The 14,454-nt window shown below is 38.8% G+C and overlaps 1 protein-coding gene across 2 annotated transcripts in view; it reads right to left on the reverse strand.

Moving 5' to 3' along the window:
* Positions 1 to 14,454, reverse strand: part of CENPP (centromere protein P) — a 289,427-nt gene that overhangs the window by 232,193 nt on the left and 42,780 nt on the right. For both annotated transcript variants that reach the window (XM_001146410.8, XM_054658903.2), the window contains exon 5: positions 2,501 to 2,597. In XM_001146410.8, coding sequence (XP_001146410.4) covers positions 2,501 to 2,597 — 97 coding nt within the window. The remainder of the gene's footprint in view (positions 1 to 2,500; positions 2,598 to 14,454) is intronic.

Here is a 14,454-nt window from a genome sequence, read left to right on the forward strand (position 1 = left end):
TGATAAATGTTTAAGCTGATGGAAATGCTAATTACCCTGATCTGATCACTATACATTATATGTATTGAAACACCACTATGTACCCCATGAATATGTAAAATTACTATTAGTCGATTAAAAATTAAATAAAAATAAATTTTAAAAATTAAAAATTTCTGCTCATCAAAGGACACTATCAAGAGTCAAAAGACAACCCAGAGAAAGTATTTTGAAATCATATATTTAAGAGGAAATTAATATCTAGAATATATAAAGAACTCTACAATTCAACAACAAAAAACAACCCAATTCAAAAATGGGCTAAGGACTTGCACAGACATTTCCTCAAAGATATACAAATGGCCAACCAGCATATAAAAATACATTTAACATCACTAACCATTAGGAGGATGTAAATCAAAACCACAGTGAGATATCACTTCCTACCCATTAGGTTGGCTATAGCCAAAAAAAAAAAAAAAGCAGAAAATAACAAGTATTAAAGTAGTTGTAGAGAAATTGAAGTACTCGTGCTTTGCTGGTGTAAAATGGTACAAGCACTGTGGAAAAGAGTACGCGGTTCTTCAAATACTTAAACATAGAATTACCATATGATCCAGCAATTATATTTCCAGGTATATCATTACACTTAAAAGAATTGAAAGAGGTGCAAACAGATATCAGTACACTAATGTTCACAGCAGGATTATTCACAATAGCCCAAAAGTAAAAACAACCAGTGACCATCAGCAAATGAATGGATAAGCAAAATGTATATACATTTAATGGAATATGATCCAGCCTTAATAAAAAGGCAGGGGGAGGGCACTGGGCTTGGGAGGCCAAGATAGGTCAATTGCTTGAGCCCAGTAGTTCAAGACCAGCATGGGCAACACGGCGAAACTGCATCTCTACGAAAAATACATAAATTAGCTGACATGGTGGCGTGCGCCTGTAGTCCCAGCTACTTGGGAGGCTGAGGTGGGAGGATCACCTGAGCCAGGGACAGTCAAAGCTGCCATGAGCCGTGACTGCACCACTGGACTCCAGCCTCGGCGACAGAGTGAGACCCTGTCTCAAAAAAAAAAAAAAAAAGAAAAGAAATCTGACACATGCTATGACATGGAGAAACTTTGAGGACATTATGCTAAGTGAAAAGACACTCCACATATATGAGGTACCTAGAATAGTCAAATTCATAGAAACAGAAAACACAACAGTGGTAGCAAGCGCTAAGAGAAGGCAGGAATGAGGAGTTAATGTTTAATGGGTATGTTTCAGTTTGGGATGATGAAAAACTTCTGGAGAAGGACAGTGGTGATGGTTACAAAACAATGTGGATATTGGTGACGGTTACAGGACAATGTGATAGGTTTTTTCCACCCTAGTAATTTTATAACTAGCAAAGACCAGCTCCTAGAAGCTCTTTACCCTCCATAAGAAAAATACACCAATTATACTTCATATCTGACTGGAAAGCACATAGAGTCAAATCAGCTTTGGAAATGGAGACTAGTGCTCCCATTTTCCATCACCCATTCAAATGCATAAGGAAACAGCAACATTAGGTGATTCATCTATTACCATAACTGCCAGCACACTCCCTGGTCATTACTGTATTATAACACTTGTGAAGCAGAAATATTTAATTTTTCTGGCATTTTAAGACTACCTATGATCGAATATAACAAAATCATGAGAACACCTCAAGGTACTATAGTACAGAACTGCCCATGTTTCTTTGTGGAAAAAAATCCTAGGCCTGACAGATTTTATTAGCTCAACCAAATAGAATAAATAATAATAAGAAACAATAGAACCCCAAATAAAGGAGAGTTAGTACAAGTCCTAAAAACAATATTCATGACCTGGTTAGGCTTTTGAGAGAATCTGAACCCTGAAATATTATTTAAGTTGACTTTCAGAACTGGTTTCTGTGTGGATTAATGCTGTCAATAATTTGATGCTATCCAAATGAGTAGAACCTGAGGTATTACGAGGCAACCAAACTTAATTTCAGTTATGCCCAAAAACAAAGAAAGGGAATAAAAGGAAGTACTTTAAAGTACCCATATCAGGCTTTAGGAAGCATTACTTCACAAGAATCAGGCTTTGGTATTTAAACTCGAAATGCACAATTGAGAAGCTGAATACACAGAGTCTGGCTCAAGAAGTTAGCAGTATACCACTACATGATAAGCCTGCTGTGATGATATTCTTTATTAACATTTGTTGTTTTACTTCAAATACTCTTGAAAGAATGTTTTTCCAAAATGCAGATTTTAAGTAAATTTGAATATAACCACACTTCTTTCAAGACATTCCACAACATAAATTGTTCACTGATTTGTACAGAAGTAATCCTCCTCCAGTTATTCCAAATAATTGCAAATTCCAAAAGTCAATGAGAATATTTTCTACTGTTTGAAAGCTTTTAAGAAAAGGATGTTATGGATGAATTCCCAATTAATATCAGCTTTGTTTTCCATATATGTTTAAATTCAAAGACTTCAGACTTTACCTTGAGATGTTTAAACGTGCTCTTACGATATTCAAACCACTCCACAAAAAAATGCAGGCTTCGGAAAAACATGAACAGATCTTTTCTCTCTTCTGCTCTGTAGGAATAAATGATTCTCTGATTAATAAATATCATTAAATGATAGACCCAATCTAGCTTTATTTCTTTTCCTTTTCATGTATCCTACACTAAAACCAAAAACTTGAAGTAGTTCTACATATCAATTCTTGCACTTGTGTGTGTGTGTTCCTCTGGTATGACTGCTAATGCTACTTTCTCAGCCTAGAATACCCCTTTCCCCGTTTTCAAACGTTTAAGTCTACGTATTATTTAAATCACTCAAATGCCACATTCCCTGAAATTTTATTTGATGACTGTAGTATAATAAAGAATAATGAAGAACAGACAGTATGTAAGTGCCAGTTTCTGGCACAGCGCTTTAAAACCCTTGGAACTTCCTGAGTGATAGATGTGTCTTTGTTATGCTAATGAGTTGTCTCAGAGTGGCTTCTACGTATTGCAGACTGGAGGCCGTTCACCAGGGAAACACATCAAACACATCACCAAACACATCATTTGAGGGCTAACCAGGAGCACAGCAGAGCTTCCTGGTTGATGAATACACTGATGTACTGGGAGGATAATGTGTCTGGATTCCACAAGGAATCTCTGTCTCCCCAACCCCCAGACCTTCATCTATGCATTACTTCCATTTGGCTGTGTCTGGGTTGTATCCTTCATAATAAAATGCTAATTGTAAGTATAGTGTTTTCAGTACGTTCTGTGAGCGGTTCTAGCAAATTATTAAACCTGAGAGATATGTGGAAACTCCAGAATTTATGGCCAGTTGGTCCTAACTGCAGGTGGACCTTGATACTTGCAGCTGGAGTGTGAAGTGGAGGCACTCTTGGTGGAGACCTCTGCCTATAACTTGTGGGGTCTGTTAGTGTGAGAACTGAACTGAGCTGCAGGACATCCAGTTGGTGACAGAGAACCATTGTCAGAACAATTACCACACCACCACACCACATATCCTATTCCCTAACAGCTAGAAATAATCTCACTCCTTTGCCTAGGAGAACTCTCACAGGAATGAGTCTTAATTCTCTTAATAGTACATCTATGTTAATAATGTAAGCCACATACACCACAAGTAACTTGAAGGCAAGAACCATCTATCATTTAATCACTCATTTGATAAATGATTGCGGGAGTTGAGTTCCTGTACCAGTAATGATAGAGTAAGCATATTCCACCCCAATGCTTCCATTAACTATAATTTAAAACCATGAACACAGCACATAAAGCAAACATCAGAAACTCTGAAATGTGGAATGAAGAAAGCAGGACAGGTAGAGTCTTCAGGAATCAAGGGAGGACCTGGAAAAGAATTCCTTAGGATTTATTTTTGCCTCCTGTATATCCCAGTCTGTACACAGGAGCAAACTGCAACCCAGAATTACCAAAGGGTACATTAACAACAACAATAACCCAAAAGGCCCCAGGAAAGACCATTCCCTCTAACCAATGGAGATCATGCAAAATGAGAAGAAACAGGCCTGGCAGAAGGGAACCCCAATGCCAAAAAGGAGCTGTGCCCCTTTCGCTCCTAATCAGGCACTTTAGCCACAGAGGCTGAGGTGTGAAGCCTGTCAACCATCACTGCCAACAATAAGAAAAGCAGGCAAAGCAGAGTCCTCACCTCCCAATCGGGTACTGCTATTGGAAAGACTGAGAGAGGAAGCTTTGTCAGCTAGCCCCAACTGACACCAAGCAAACATAAGCAAAGAAAGGATGTCATTTCTGATCTCAACCAGCATGGCAGCTGCACACACAGTGGGGTGCTCTGTTAACTTTCCACACCCTGCACTTAAGTCATCCCAAGAAGAGATAAGGGAGAATCAGAGAAGAGGAGCCTTCAGACAAGAATCTTTTACATCTGTTTATGAAGTCCTAAATAACCCCTACATAAAACGAACCAGAATCTACACAGAAAAAAAATACTGAGAACTGAATTATAGTGTAGAATAATTTCCAGAATTCACATTGGCCTCAGGATAGTACATAAGTAGGGCAGACCACAATAGGATATTGAACTACAGACTAAAGTGGGCTAGGGTGTGCTTTTGAATTAGAAATTCAACAATAAGAACAAAAAAAAAAAAATGGCAAAATAGGAAGTGCTGGGGTCATCCTGTCTCAGAAACACTGAAAACTACTGCGTAGCTGTCAGAATCACTTTTACTGGAATTTGGGAAGAGAGTAAAAAGCTTACAACTGAGAAAACACTTAATCAGAAAAAGGGCAACTGAAAAAGGCTAAGAGCGTTTTGTAGTACTGTAAGATACCCTTGCCACACTCCCTACCTGGCCACAGTAGCAGTCTTAAAGATAGCATGCTACTTTACTAGCCTGAGAACCTAATCCTGACAACAGTCAAAAGGATCTTATTCTCAAGGAATTGTTTGTCTTGACTTGGTTCCCAAGTAAAAGAGACCTCATTCCCAAGGAATCGTTTTGATTCAAGGGGTCTGACTGCATTTCAGCTAAGTCAGAACTTTCTTGCAATTGATACAGGAGCTAGAAAGAAATTATTTAGGTAGATAGTGAGGGTTAAGGAGCCCTCAGAAAGGCTTCCCTTTTAATAAAAAGCAGCCCCCAAATCATTTCTTTTCTAACAAAGAGCAGCCTGAAAAATAGAGCTGCAAACATAGATAAGCAAGCTAGAAGTTTGCACAGGTAAATGCTCTGCAATAGAAAAGGGATACCTGGAAGCCAAGTATGTTAAACATGGAGTCTCCATCTTCCCTTTTCTTTTCTTTTTTTTTTTTTTTTGAGACTAAGTCTCACTCTGGAGTGCAGTGGTGCAATCTCGGCTCACCAAAACCTCCACTTCCTGGGTTCAAGTGATTCTCCCGCCTCAGCCTCCCAAGCAGCTGGGATTACAGGCGTGCGCCATGATGCCTGGCTAATTTTTTTCTGTATTTTTAGTACAGACAGGGTTTCACCATATTGGCCAGGCTGGTCTCGAACTCCTGACCTCAGGTGATCTGCCCACCTCGGCCTCCCAAAGTGCTGGGATTACAGGCGTGAGCCACTGCACCCGGTCTCCATCTTCCCTTTTCTTTGTCACCACGTGTACAGTAAAAAAGCAGGCAACATGGCGCTGGCCCGGTAGAGAACCCATCTGCATAATAAGAGATTAGGGTGGGGCGGCCAGCTTCTTCACATCCTATGCAAGCGGTACACCTGGTCTGACCAATTTTTTGTGCCCTATGTAAATCAGACACTGCCTCCTCAAGCTCATCTGTAAAACCTGCATTTGACTGTGGAAGCGGCAACCCATTTTCTCTGGGACCCCTCTCTGCGCAGACAGCTCCTCTCCTTCTTTCACCTATTAAATATCCACTCTTAACCTCACAGTGGTGTGTTCACATCCTGGTTTTCCATGGCTGTGGGACAATGAACCTTGGGTATTACCCCAGACAACAATGCTGCTTCACCATGAAGACATAGCTACACAGGGGATGTTTTTCAAAAATACTAAAAGGCAAATTAACAAGTTGCTGCTGTGTAGGGCAAAAGAACAGTTGAGACAAACAACAGATATGCTGAAAGCCAAGGAAAGAAAAGGTAGGGAATGAGAATCTTTGGGGAATAAAGTCTTGGAAAAAGTGCTCAAGTATACCAGGGAACTAGAAAGCCACTTGAATGCTCAGGGCAGAATGCATGCTTAGAAGAGATCTGAGGGGAGCATAACTTCAACCTCTGGCTAATCTCTAGGCTAAGGACAGGACTAAGGCAGGGTTGTGAAAGACCTGGCTAAGCACTGAAGTAGTGTCCCCATACAGAACCAAAATGCACAGACCTGGAGAAGATACCTTTTTTTCTTATTTTTTTCCTTTTTGCCCATCATAATATTCAAAATGTACAGTATTTAATGACAATAACAAAAAACTAAGCATGCAAAGAAACAAGAAAATATGGCCCAGTCATAGGAAAAAAAAAAAGAAATTAACAGAAACTTCTCCTGTTGAATGACTAGGGGAATTACTAGGCTATGATTTTAAATCAACTGTCTTAAATATGTTTAGAGAACTCAAGAAAATCAAGAGAATAAAATATGCAACAAACAGGAAATGGCAATAAAGAGAGAATTTTTTTTTTTTTTTTTTTTTGAGACAGAGTCTCGCTCTTTCGCCCAGGCTGGAGTGCAGTGGCGCTATCTTGGCTCACTGCAAGCTCCGCCTCCCGGGTTCACGCCATTCTCCTGCCTCAGCCTCCCAAGTAGCTGGGACTATAGGCGCCTGCCACGGCGCCCAGCTAATTTTTTGTATTTTGAGTAGAGACGGGGTTTCACCGTGTTAGCCAGGATGGTCTCGATCTCCTGACCTTGTGATCCGCCCGCCTCGGCCACCCAAAGTGCTGGGATTACAGGCGTGAGCCACCGCGCCCGGCCAAGAGAGAAATTTTTTTAAAAGAAATAGAAATTTTAGAACTGAAAAGTACAACAAATGAAATTAAAAATTCACTAAAGGGGCTCAACAGCAGATTTGAGTGGGCATAAGAATCAGTAAAAATGGCTGGGCGCGGTGGCTCACGCCTGTAATCCCAGCAGTTTGGGAGGCCGAGGTGGGCGGATCTCAAGGTCAGGAGTTTGAGACCAGCCTAGCTAATGTGGTGAAACCCCATCTCTATTAAAAAAAAAACCACAAAAATTAGCCGGGCGTGGTGGTGTGTGCCTGTAATCCCAGCTACTCGGGAGGCTGAGGCAGGAGAATCCCTTGAACCCAGGAGGCAGAGGTTGCAGCGAACTGAGATTGCGGCACTGCGCTCCAGCCTGGGCAATAGAGTGAGACTCCCTCTCCAAAAAAAAAAGAATCAGTAAAAATGAATATAGGTCAAGTGAAATTATCCAGTCTAAGAAAGAGAAAGAAAAAAGAATGAAGAAAAATAAACGGAGCCTAAGAGACTTGTGGGACACCCAAAAAAGTACTAACATATACATAATGAAAGTCAAAGAAGGAAAGTTGAAAAAAAAGGGAGCTGAAATTATATCTTGAGAAATAACAGTCAAATCCCTCTGGATGAAAAAGTTAATATACACATCCAAGAAGTGCATAAACTGCAAATAGGATAAACTCAAAGAGATCCACATCAAGATACATTATAGTAAATCTGTTGAGCTCCAAAGAGAGAGAATCCTGAGACTGATATCCAGCAAAACTCTCTCTCACAAATGCAATAGAAATTAAGACATTCCCTGATTCAAGAAAGCTGAGGTCTGTTACTTGTAGACTTGACCTACAAAAAAATGCTCATGGGAATTCTTCAGGCTAAAAGGAAAAAACACTGGACAGTAACTGAAAACCATATATAGAAATGATGAACAATGGTTACACAGGTAAATAATGAAGAAAGTATCACTGTATTTTTATTAATAAGCCCTCTTTTTCCCATATGATTTAAAGACAAATGCATAAAACAAAAATTACTAATCTATGTTAATGGCCAAACAATGTAGAAAGATGTAATCTGTGACAATCACAATATAAGGGGGAGAAACATAGATATAAGAAGCAGAGTTTTTGCAAATTATTAAAGGTATTATTAATGCCAATCTAGTTTAGTATCAATTTAACCTAGGTTGTTATAAGTTTAAGATATTACCTGTAATTCTCAAGGTAACCAGTAAGAAAATAACTAAAGATTGGGAGGCCGAGGTGGGCGGATCACCTGAGTTTGGGAGTTCGAGACCAGCCTGACCAACATGGAGAAACCTCTGTCTCTACTAAAAATACAAAAATTAGCTGGGTGTGGTGGCGCATGCCTGTAATCCCAGCTGCTTGGGAGGCTGAGGCAGGAGAATCACTTGAACCCAGGAGGGGTTCACATACACACACACACACACACACACACACACACACACACACACAGACAGCAAACAGCAAAACAGCAGAAGTAAATATTTCCTTATCAGGAATTGGTTTAAATGTAAATGGATTAAACTCACCATCAAATGGCAGAGATTGGCAGAATAATTTTTTTTTTTTTTTTTTTTTGGTCACTGCTGGAACAGGAAAGCAAGCCAGTAGCAATCCAGCAACTGGGGGTAGACCAAGCCAGCACCATAGATACATTTTCAGGAAAAAAGTCCTCCCTTACAAAAGCAAATGCCAAAAAAGAAGTGCCTGCTACAGTGTATGTGCAGATATCAACATAAGGGAACAGGTACATGAAAAGCAAGAAAACAGGACACCTACAAAGAAAACCAATAATTATTTAGCAATAGATAGTCAAAAAGAAATTTCAGAAATCTCAGATAAAGAATTCAAAACATTGGTTTTTTTCTTTTTTGAGATGGAGTCTCACTCTGTCACCAGGCTGGAGTGCAGTGGCATGATCTCGGCTCACTGCAACCTCCGCCTCCTGGGTTCAAGTGATTCTCCTGCCTCAGCCTCCCGAGTAGCTGGGAGTACAGGCACGCACCACCACGCCCAGCTAAATTTTGTATTTTTAGTAGAGATGGGGTTTCACCATGTTGGCCAGGATGGTCTTGATCTCTTGACCTCATGATCCGCCCACCTTGGGCTCCCAAAGTGCTGGGGTTACAGGCGTGAGCCACCATGCCTGGCCTCAAAACATTAATTTTTAAAGAAACTCAGTGAGATACAAGAGAATTCAGAAAAACAATACAATCAGGAAAATAATTCAGGATATGAATGATAAATTTATCAAAGAGATCGGTATTTTTAAAAGAACAAAACAAATTCTGGAACTGAAGAAATCACTGAAGGAAATATAAAATACATTTGAAAGCTTCAACAATAAACCAGATCAGGCAGAAGAAAGAATCTCAAAACCTGAAAACAGGTATGTTGGTATAGCCCAGTTGTTAATATATATATATTTTTTTAAATAAAAAGACATGGGGTCTCACTATGTTAAAGAGGCTGGTTTCAAACTCCTAGCCTCAAGTCATCCTCCCATCTCAGCCTCCCAAAGTGTTAGGATTACAGGCATGAGCTACTGTGCATGGCCAAATTAAAAAACAAAAAAGGCTTTGTGACATTTGGGACAACATAAAGTGACCAAATTTACAAATTAGCAGTATACTCAAGGGCAAAGAAACAAAGAAAGGATTAGGAAACTTATTTAATAAAATAACAGATGAAAACTTCCCAAGTCTATCAAGAGATTTAGACATTCAGAAACAAAATGTTCAACGACCTCAAAGCAAATGCAATGCAAAAAGATCTTCCTCACAGCACATTACAATCAGACTGTCTAGAGTCATATTTAAAGAGCAAATCCTATAAACAGCAAGAGAAAGGAGTCTAGTCACCTATCAAAAAAAAAAAAGAAAAAGAAAAAACCTCAATCAGACTAACAGTGGATTTCTCAGGAGAAAACTCACAGGCCAGAAGAGAATGGAATGATATATTCAGTGTGTGAAGAAAATAACTGGCAACCAAATGTAGTCAACTAATTTCTCATTCATAAATGAAAGAGAAATAAAGTCATCCCAACACAAATGCTAAAAGAATTCATTACCACTAGACCATCCCTAGAAGAAATGCTCAAGGAAGTCCTAAACTTGGAGGCGAAAGGATGACATTTACCATCATGAAATCACATGAAAGTGTAAAACTCACTGGTAAAGAAAACATACAAAGCAAGAAAATAATTCAAACAGTACCACTACAAAAATCTACCAAATCACAATGACAAACTGTAAGAGAAAAAGACAGGAACAAAGAATATATAAAACAACAGAAAACAACAGTATGACAGGAACAAAGCCTCACATATCAATAATAAACTGGAACATAAACAGATTAAATTCTCTTCTTAAAAGATATAGAAAGGTTGAATGGATTCAAACATACTATCCACCTAGACACTGCTTACAAGAAACTCACTTTAACACTAAAGACAAATATAGACTGCAATTAAAGGGATGGAAAAAGATATCCCATGCAAACAAAATCCAAAAGCAAGTGGTGGCTATACTTATATCAGCTAAAATGAACTTTAAGTCAAGAACAGTTAAAAAAAAAAAAAAAAAAAGATGGCTGGCATGGTGGCTTACACCTGTAATCCCAGCACTTTTTTTTTTTTTTTTTTTTTTTAGATGGAGTCTCACTCTGTTGCCCAGGCTGGAGTACAGTGGCACGAGTCTCAGGAAGCTGAGGCAGGAGAATCACTTGACCCCGGGAGGTGAAGCTTGCAGTGAGCCAGGATTGAGCTACTGCACTCCAGCCTGGGCAACAGAGAGACTCCGTCTCAAAAAAAAAAAAAAAACAAATAGGTCATTATATAATGATAAAGGAGTCATTTCAGAAAAAACATGTAACAATTCTAAATATATATATACACCCAATATAGAAGCATCCAGATTCATAAAGCAAATATTACCAAATATAAAGAGAGAACTAGATTGCAATACAATAATAATGGGGGACATCAACACTCCATTCACAGCATTAGACAGATAATAAACAAACAAAAAACATTGGATTTAAATTGGACTTTAGACCAAATGGACCTAACAGACATTTACAGAACATGCTATCCAACAACTGCAGAATGTACATTCTTTTCATCAGAACGTAGAACATTCTACAGGACAGACCGCATGTTAGGACACAAAACAAGTCTCAACATTTTTAAAAATCAAAATCATAGCATGTGTCTTCTCAGAACACACTGGAATACAACTAGAAATCAACACCAAAAGGAACCCTGGAAGCTATACACATACATGGAAATTAAACAACATGTTCCTGAATGATCACTGGGTCAACAAAACAATTAAGATAGAAATAAAAAAATTCCTTGAAATAAGTAAAAATGGAAACACACCATAGCAAAATCAGTGAGATACAGCAAAAATGGTGCTAGGAGGGAAATTTATAGCAATAAATGCTGACATCCAGAAGGTAAAAAGTTATAAACTATAAATCTAACAATGCACCTCAAGGAACAAAGCAACAACAAACCAAACAGAAAATTAGCAGAAGAAAAGAATTACAAAAGGTCAAAGCAGAACTAAATGAAATAGAGAGTCAAAAAATAAATAAGTAAATAAATAATGCAAAGGACCAGCAAAACAAAACGTTGGTTATTTGAAAAGATAAACAAAATTGACAAACCACTAGCTAGACTAACCAAGAAAAGAGAAGACCCAAACAATTTAAATGAAAATGGAGACAATACAAATAAGACCACAGAAATAAAAAAGATGAGAGACTATTATCAACAACTTAAAATGACAAGCTGTAAAACCTAGAGGAAATGGAAACATACAACATACCAAGATTGAATCAGAAATAAATAGAAAACTTGAACATAATGAGTAGTGAGATTGAATCAATAAGAAGTCTAGGTTGGGTGTGGTGGCTCACGCCTGTGATCCCAGCACTTTGGGAGGCTGAGGCAGGTGGATCACCTGAGGACAGGAGTTCAAGACCAGCCTGGCCAACATGGTGAAAGCACATCTCTACAAAAAATACAAAAATTAGCCGGGAATGGTGATGCGCCACTGTGTTCCCAGCTACTTGGGAGGCTTAGGCAGGAGAATCGCTTGAACCCGGAAAGCGGAGGTTGCAGTGAGCCAAGATCACGCCACTACTGCACTCCAGCCTGGGAGACAGAGTGAGACTCCATCTCAAAAAAACAACAAAAAAACAATAAAAAGTCTAACATAGAAAAGACCAGGACCAGAAGGAGTAACAGCCGTATTCTATCAAACATACATAGAAGAACTAATATTTATCCTCCTGAAACTATTCCTAAATCATCAAAGAGGAGGGAATTCTCCCTAACTCACTACAAGAGGCCAGCATTACCCTGATACTAAAACGAGTTAAGGACACACACACATATAAGAAAACTAGAGGCCCATATTCCTGATGAACACAGATGCAAAATCTTCAACAAAGTAACTAGCAAACCAAACCCAAAAGCACATGAGAAAGATAATATACCACGATCAGATGTAATTTATATCAAGGATGCAAGGATGATTCAACATATACAAATCAATAAATGTAATATATCATATCTACAAGATATAGGGAAAAAACATATAATCTCAATTGATGCAGAAAAAGCATTTGATAAAATTCAACATCCTCCCAGGATTCAAACACTCAACAAACTAAGCATGGAGGGCACATACCTCAAAATAATACAGGCTACATACAAAAAACCCAAGGTAACATCATACTGAACAGGGGAAAGTTGAAAGCCTTTCCTCTAGAAACTAGAATAAGACTTCTATCACTCCTATTCAACATATGACCAGAAGTCCTAGCCAGAGCAATCAGGCAAAGGAAAGAAATAAAAGGCATCCCAATTGGAAAAGAGCAAGGTGAAATTGTATCTTTTTGCTTAAATGATCTTATATCTAGAAAAACCCAGACTCTACCAAGAAACTCTTAGATTTGATAAATGAATTTAGTTAAGTTGTGGGACAAAATCAATGTACAAAAATCAGTAGTGTTTCTATACACCAATAACAAATGTGCCATCTCATGCACATCCCATGCTCATTGCTTTGAAGAATTAATACTGTTAAAATGACCATATTGTCTAAAGCAATCTACCAATTCAGTGCAATCCTAGCCAATCTCTAGAGATAATCAACAATTTGCCCTTGAGTGAGTTTTTCAAATGCAAAACAACCAACCCAGAATCCACACCTCCAACCACCTCCTTTACCAGGTTCTCTCTTTACCAGTTCTCTCCACTATCCACCTGCTGTAATCACCCCAGGGCCAGATACAGGAGAGTTAACTAGGGACAGGTCCTCTGACCCAGAGCTCACTGAAATTATTCAAACAAGCCAAGCTTAAGCCGGCTTACACTGCCTCAACCATTCCTTCCCACGGAAACCACAATAAAAGCTCTTGCCCATAGATTTCCCCTCTCCTATTTGTCTCTTGACTGACCCCAGTGCTCCTCATGTGGCCCCTATGGTGTGGTGTGCCTCTCCCTCTTGTGAACTGTAACTACATTTTTAATGGCAATTGTCTCTTTATCTGTTAGCCTCACTATATTATTAGTTGTTAATAATAATAAAAGCTATTACAATAGGCTCCCATTTATTTATTTTTAGAGATAGTGTGTTGCTCTGTCACCTAGCCTGGAGTGCAGTGGCATGATCGTAACTCACTGTAACCTGGAGCTCCTGAGCTCAAGTGACCCTCCCATGTCAGTCTCCTGAGCAGCTATAACTACAGGCAGGCAGGCAGACCTGGAAAATGTTTTTCAATTTCTTTTTTTGTAGAGACAGGGTCTCACTATGTTGCCAACACTGGTCATGAACTCCTGGGCTCAAGCAATCCTCCCATCTCAGCCTCCCAAACCATTAGGATTACAGGCATGAACCACTGCATCTGGGCCATTTATTCTTAACTTTTAAATATTAATCATGCAGTGCATATGAACACAGATATATGTCAAATATAAGCTGCTGATTCCCGTCAGTAGCCAAAAAAACTATCCACAATATATAAATACCAGAGGTGAGATTTAGTTTCTCCATATTTGGTCACTCAAAAGGTCCTGTAACAGACGATGAACTCATTGGGACTGCTTCCCAGAGAGACCTCATGAAATTGGTCTTCACAGCAGCTATAGTTATATTTTTATGAAGGTGATTAATTTGGTGCAGCTCTTGATCATTGAATAAACGGCCCCATGAAGCTGCTTTGAAGCTAACTTTGATAAAATTATTGGAAGCTAGAATACAGGCTGAGTATCCCTTATCCAAAAATGATTGGTACCAGAAGCGTTTCAGATTTTGAATTTTTTTCAGATTTTGGAATATTTGCATGTATATAATGAGATATCTTGGGGACAGTGTCCAGATCCTGAAGGTAATTTTATACAATATTTTAAATAATTTTGTGTGTGAAACAAAGTTTGTGTACAATGATCCATGAGAAA

Source organism: Pan troglodytes, chromosome 11 (assembly GCF_028858775.2).
Source record: "Pan troglodytes isolate AG18354 chromosome 11, NHGRI_mPanTro3-v2.0_pri, whole genome shotgun sequence".
Lineage (NCBI taxonomy): Eukaryota > Metazoa > Chordata > Mammalia > Primates > Hominidae > Pan > Pan troglodytes.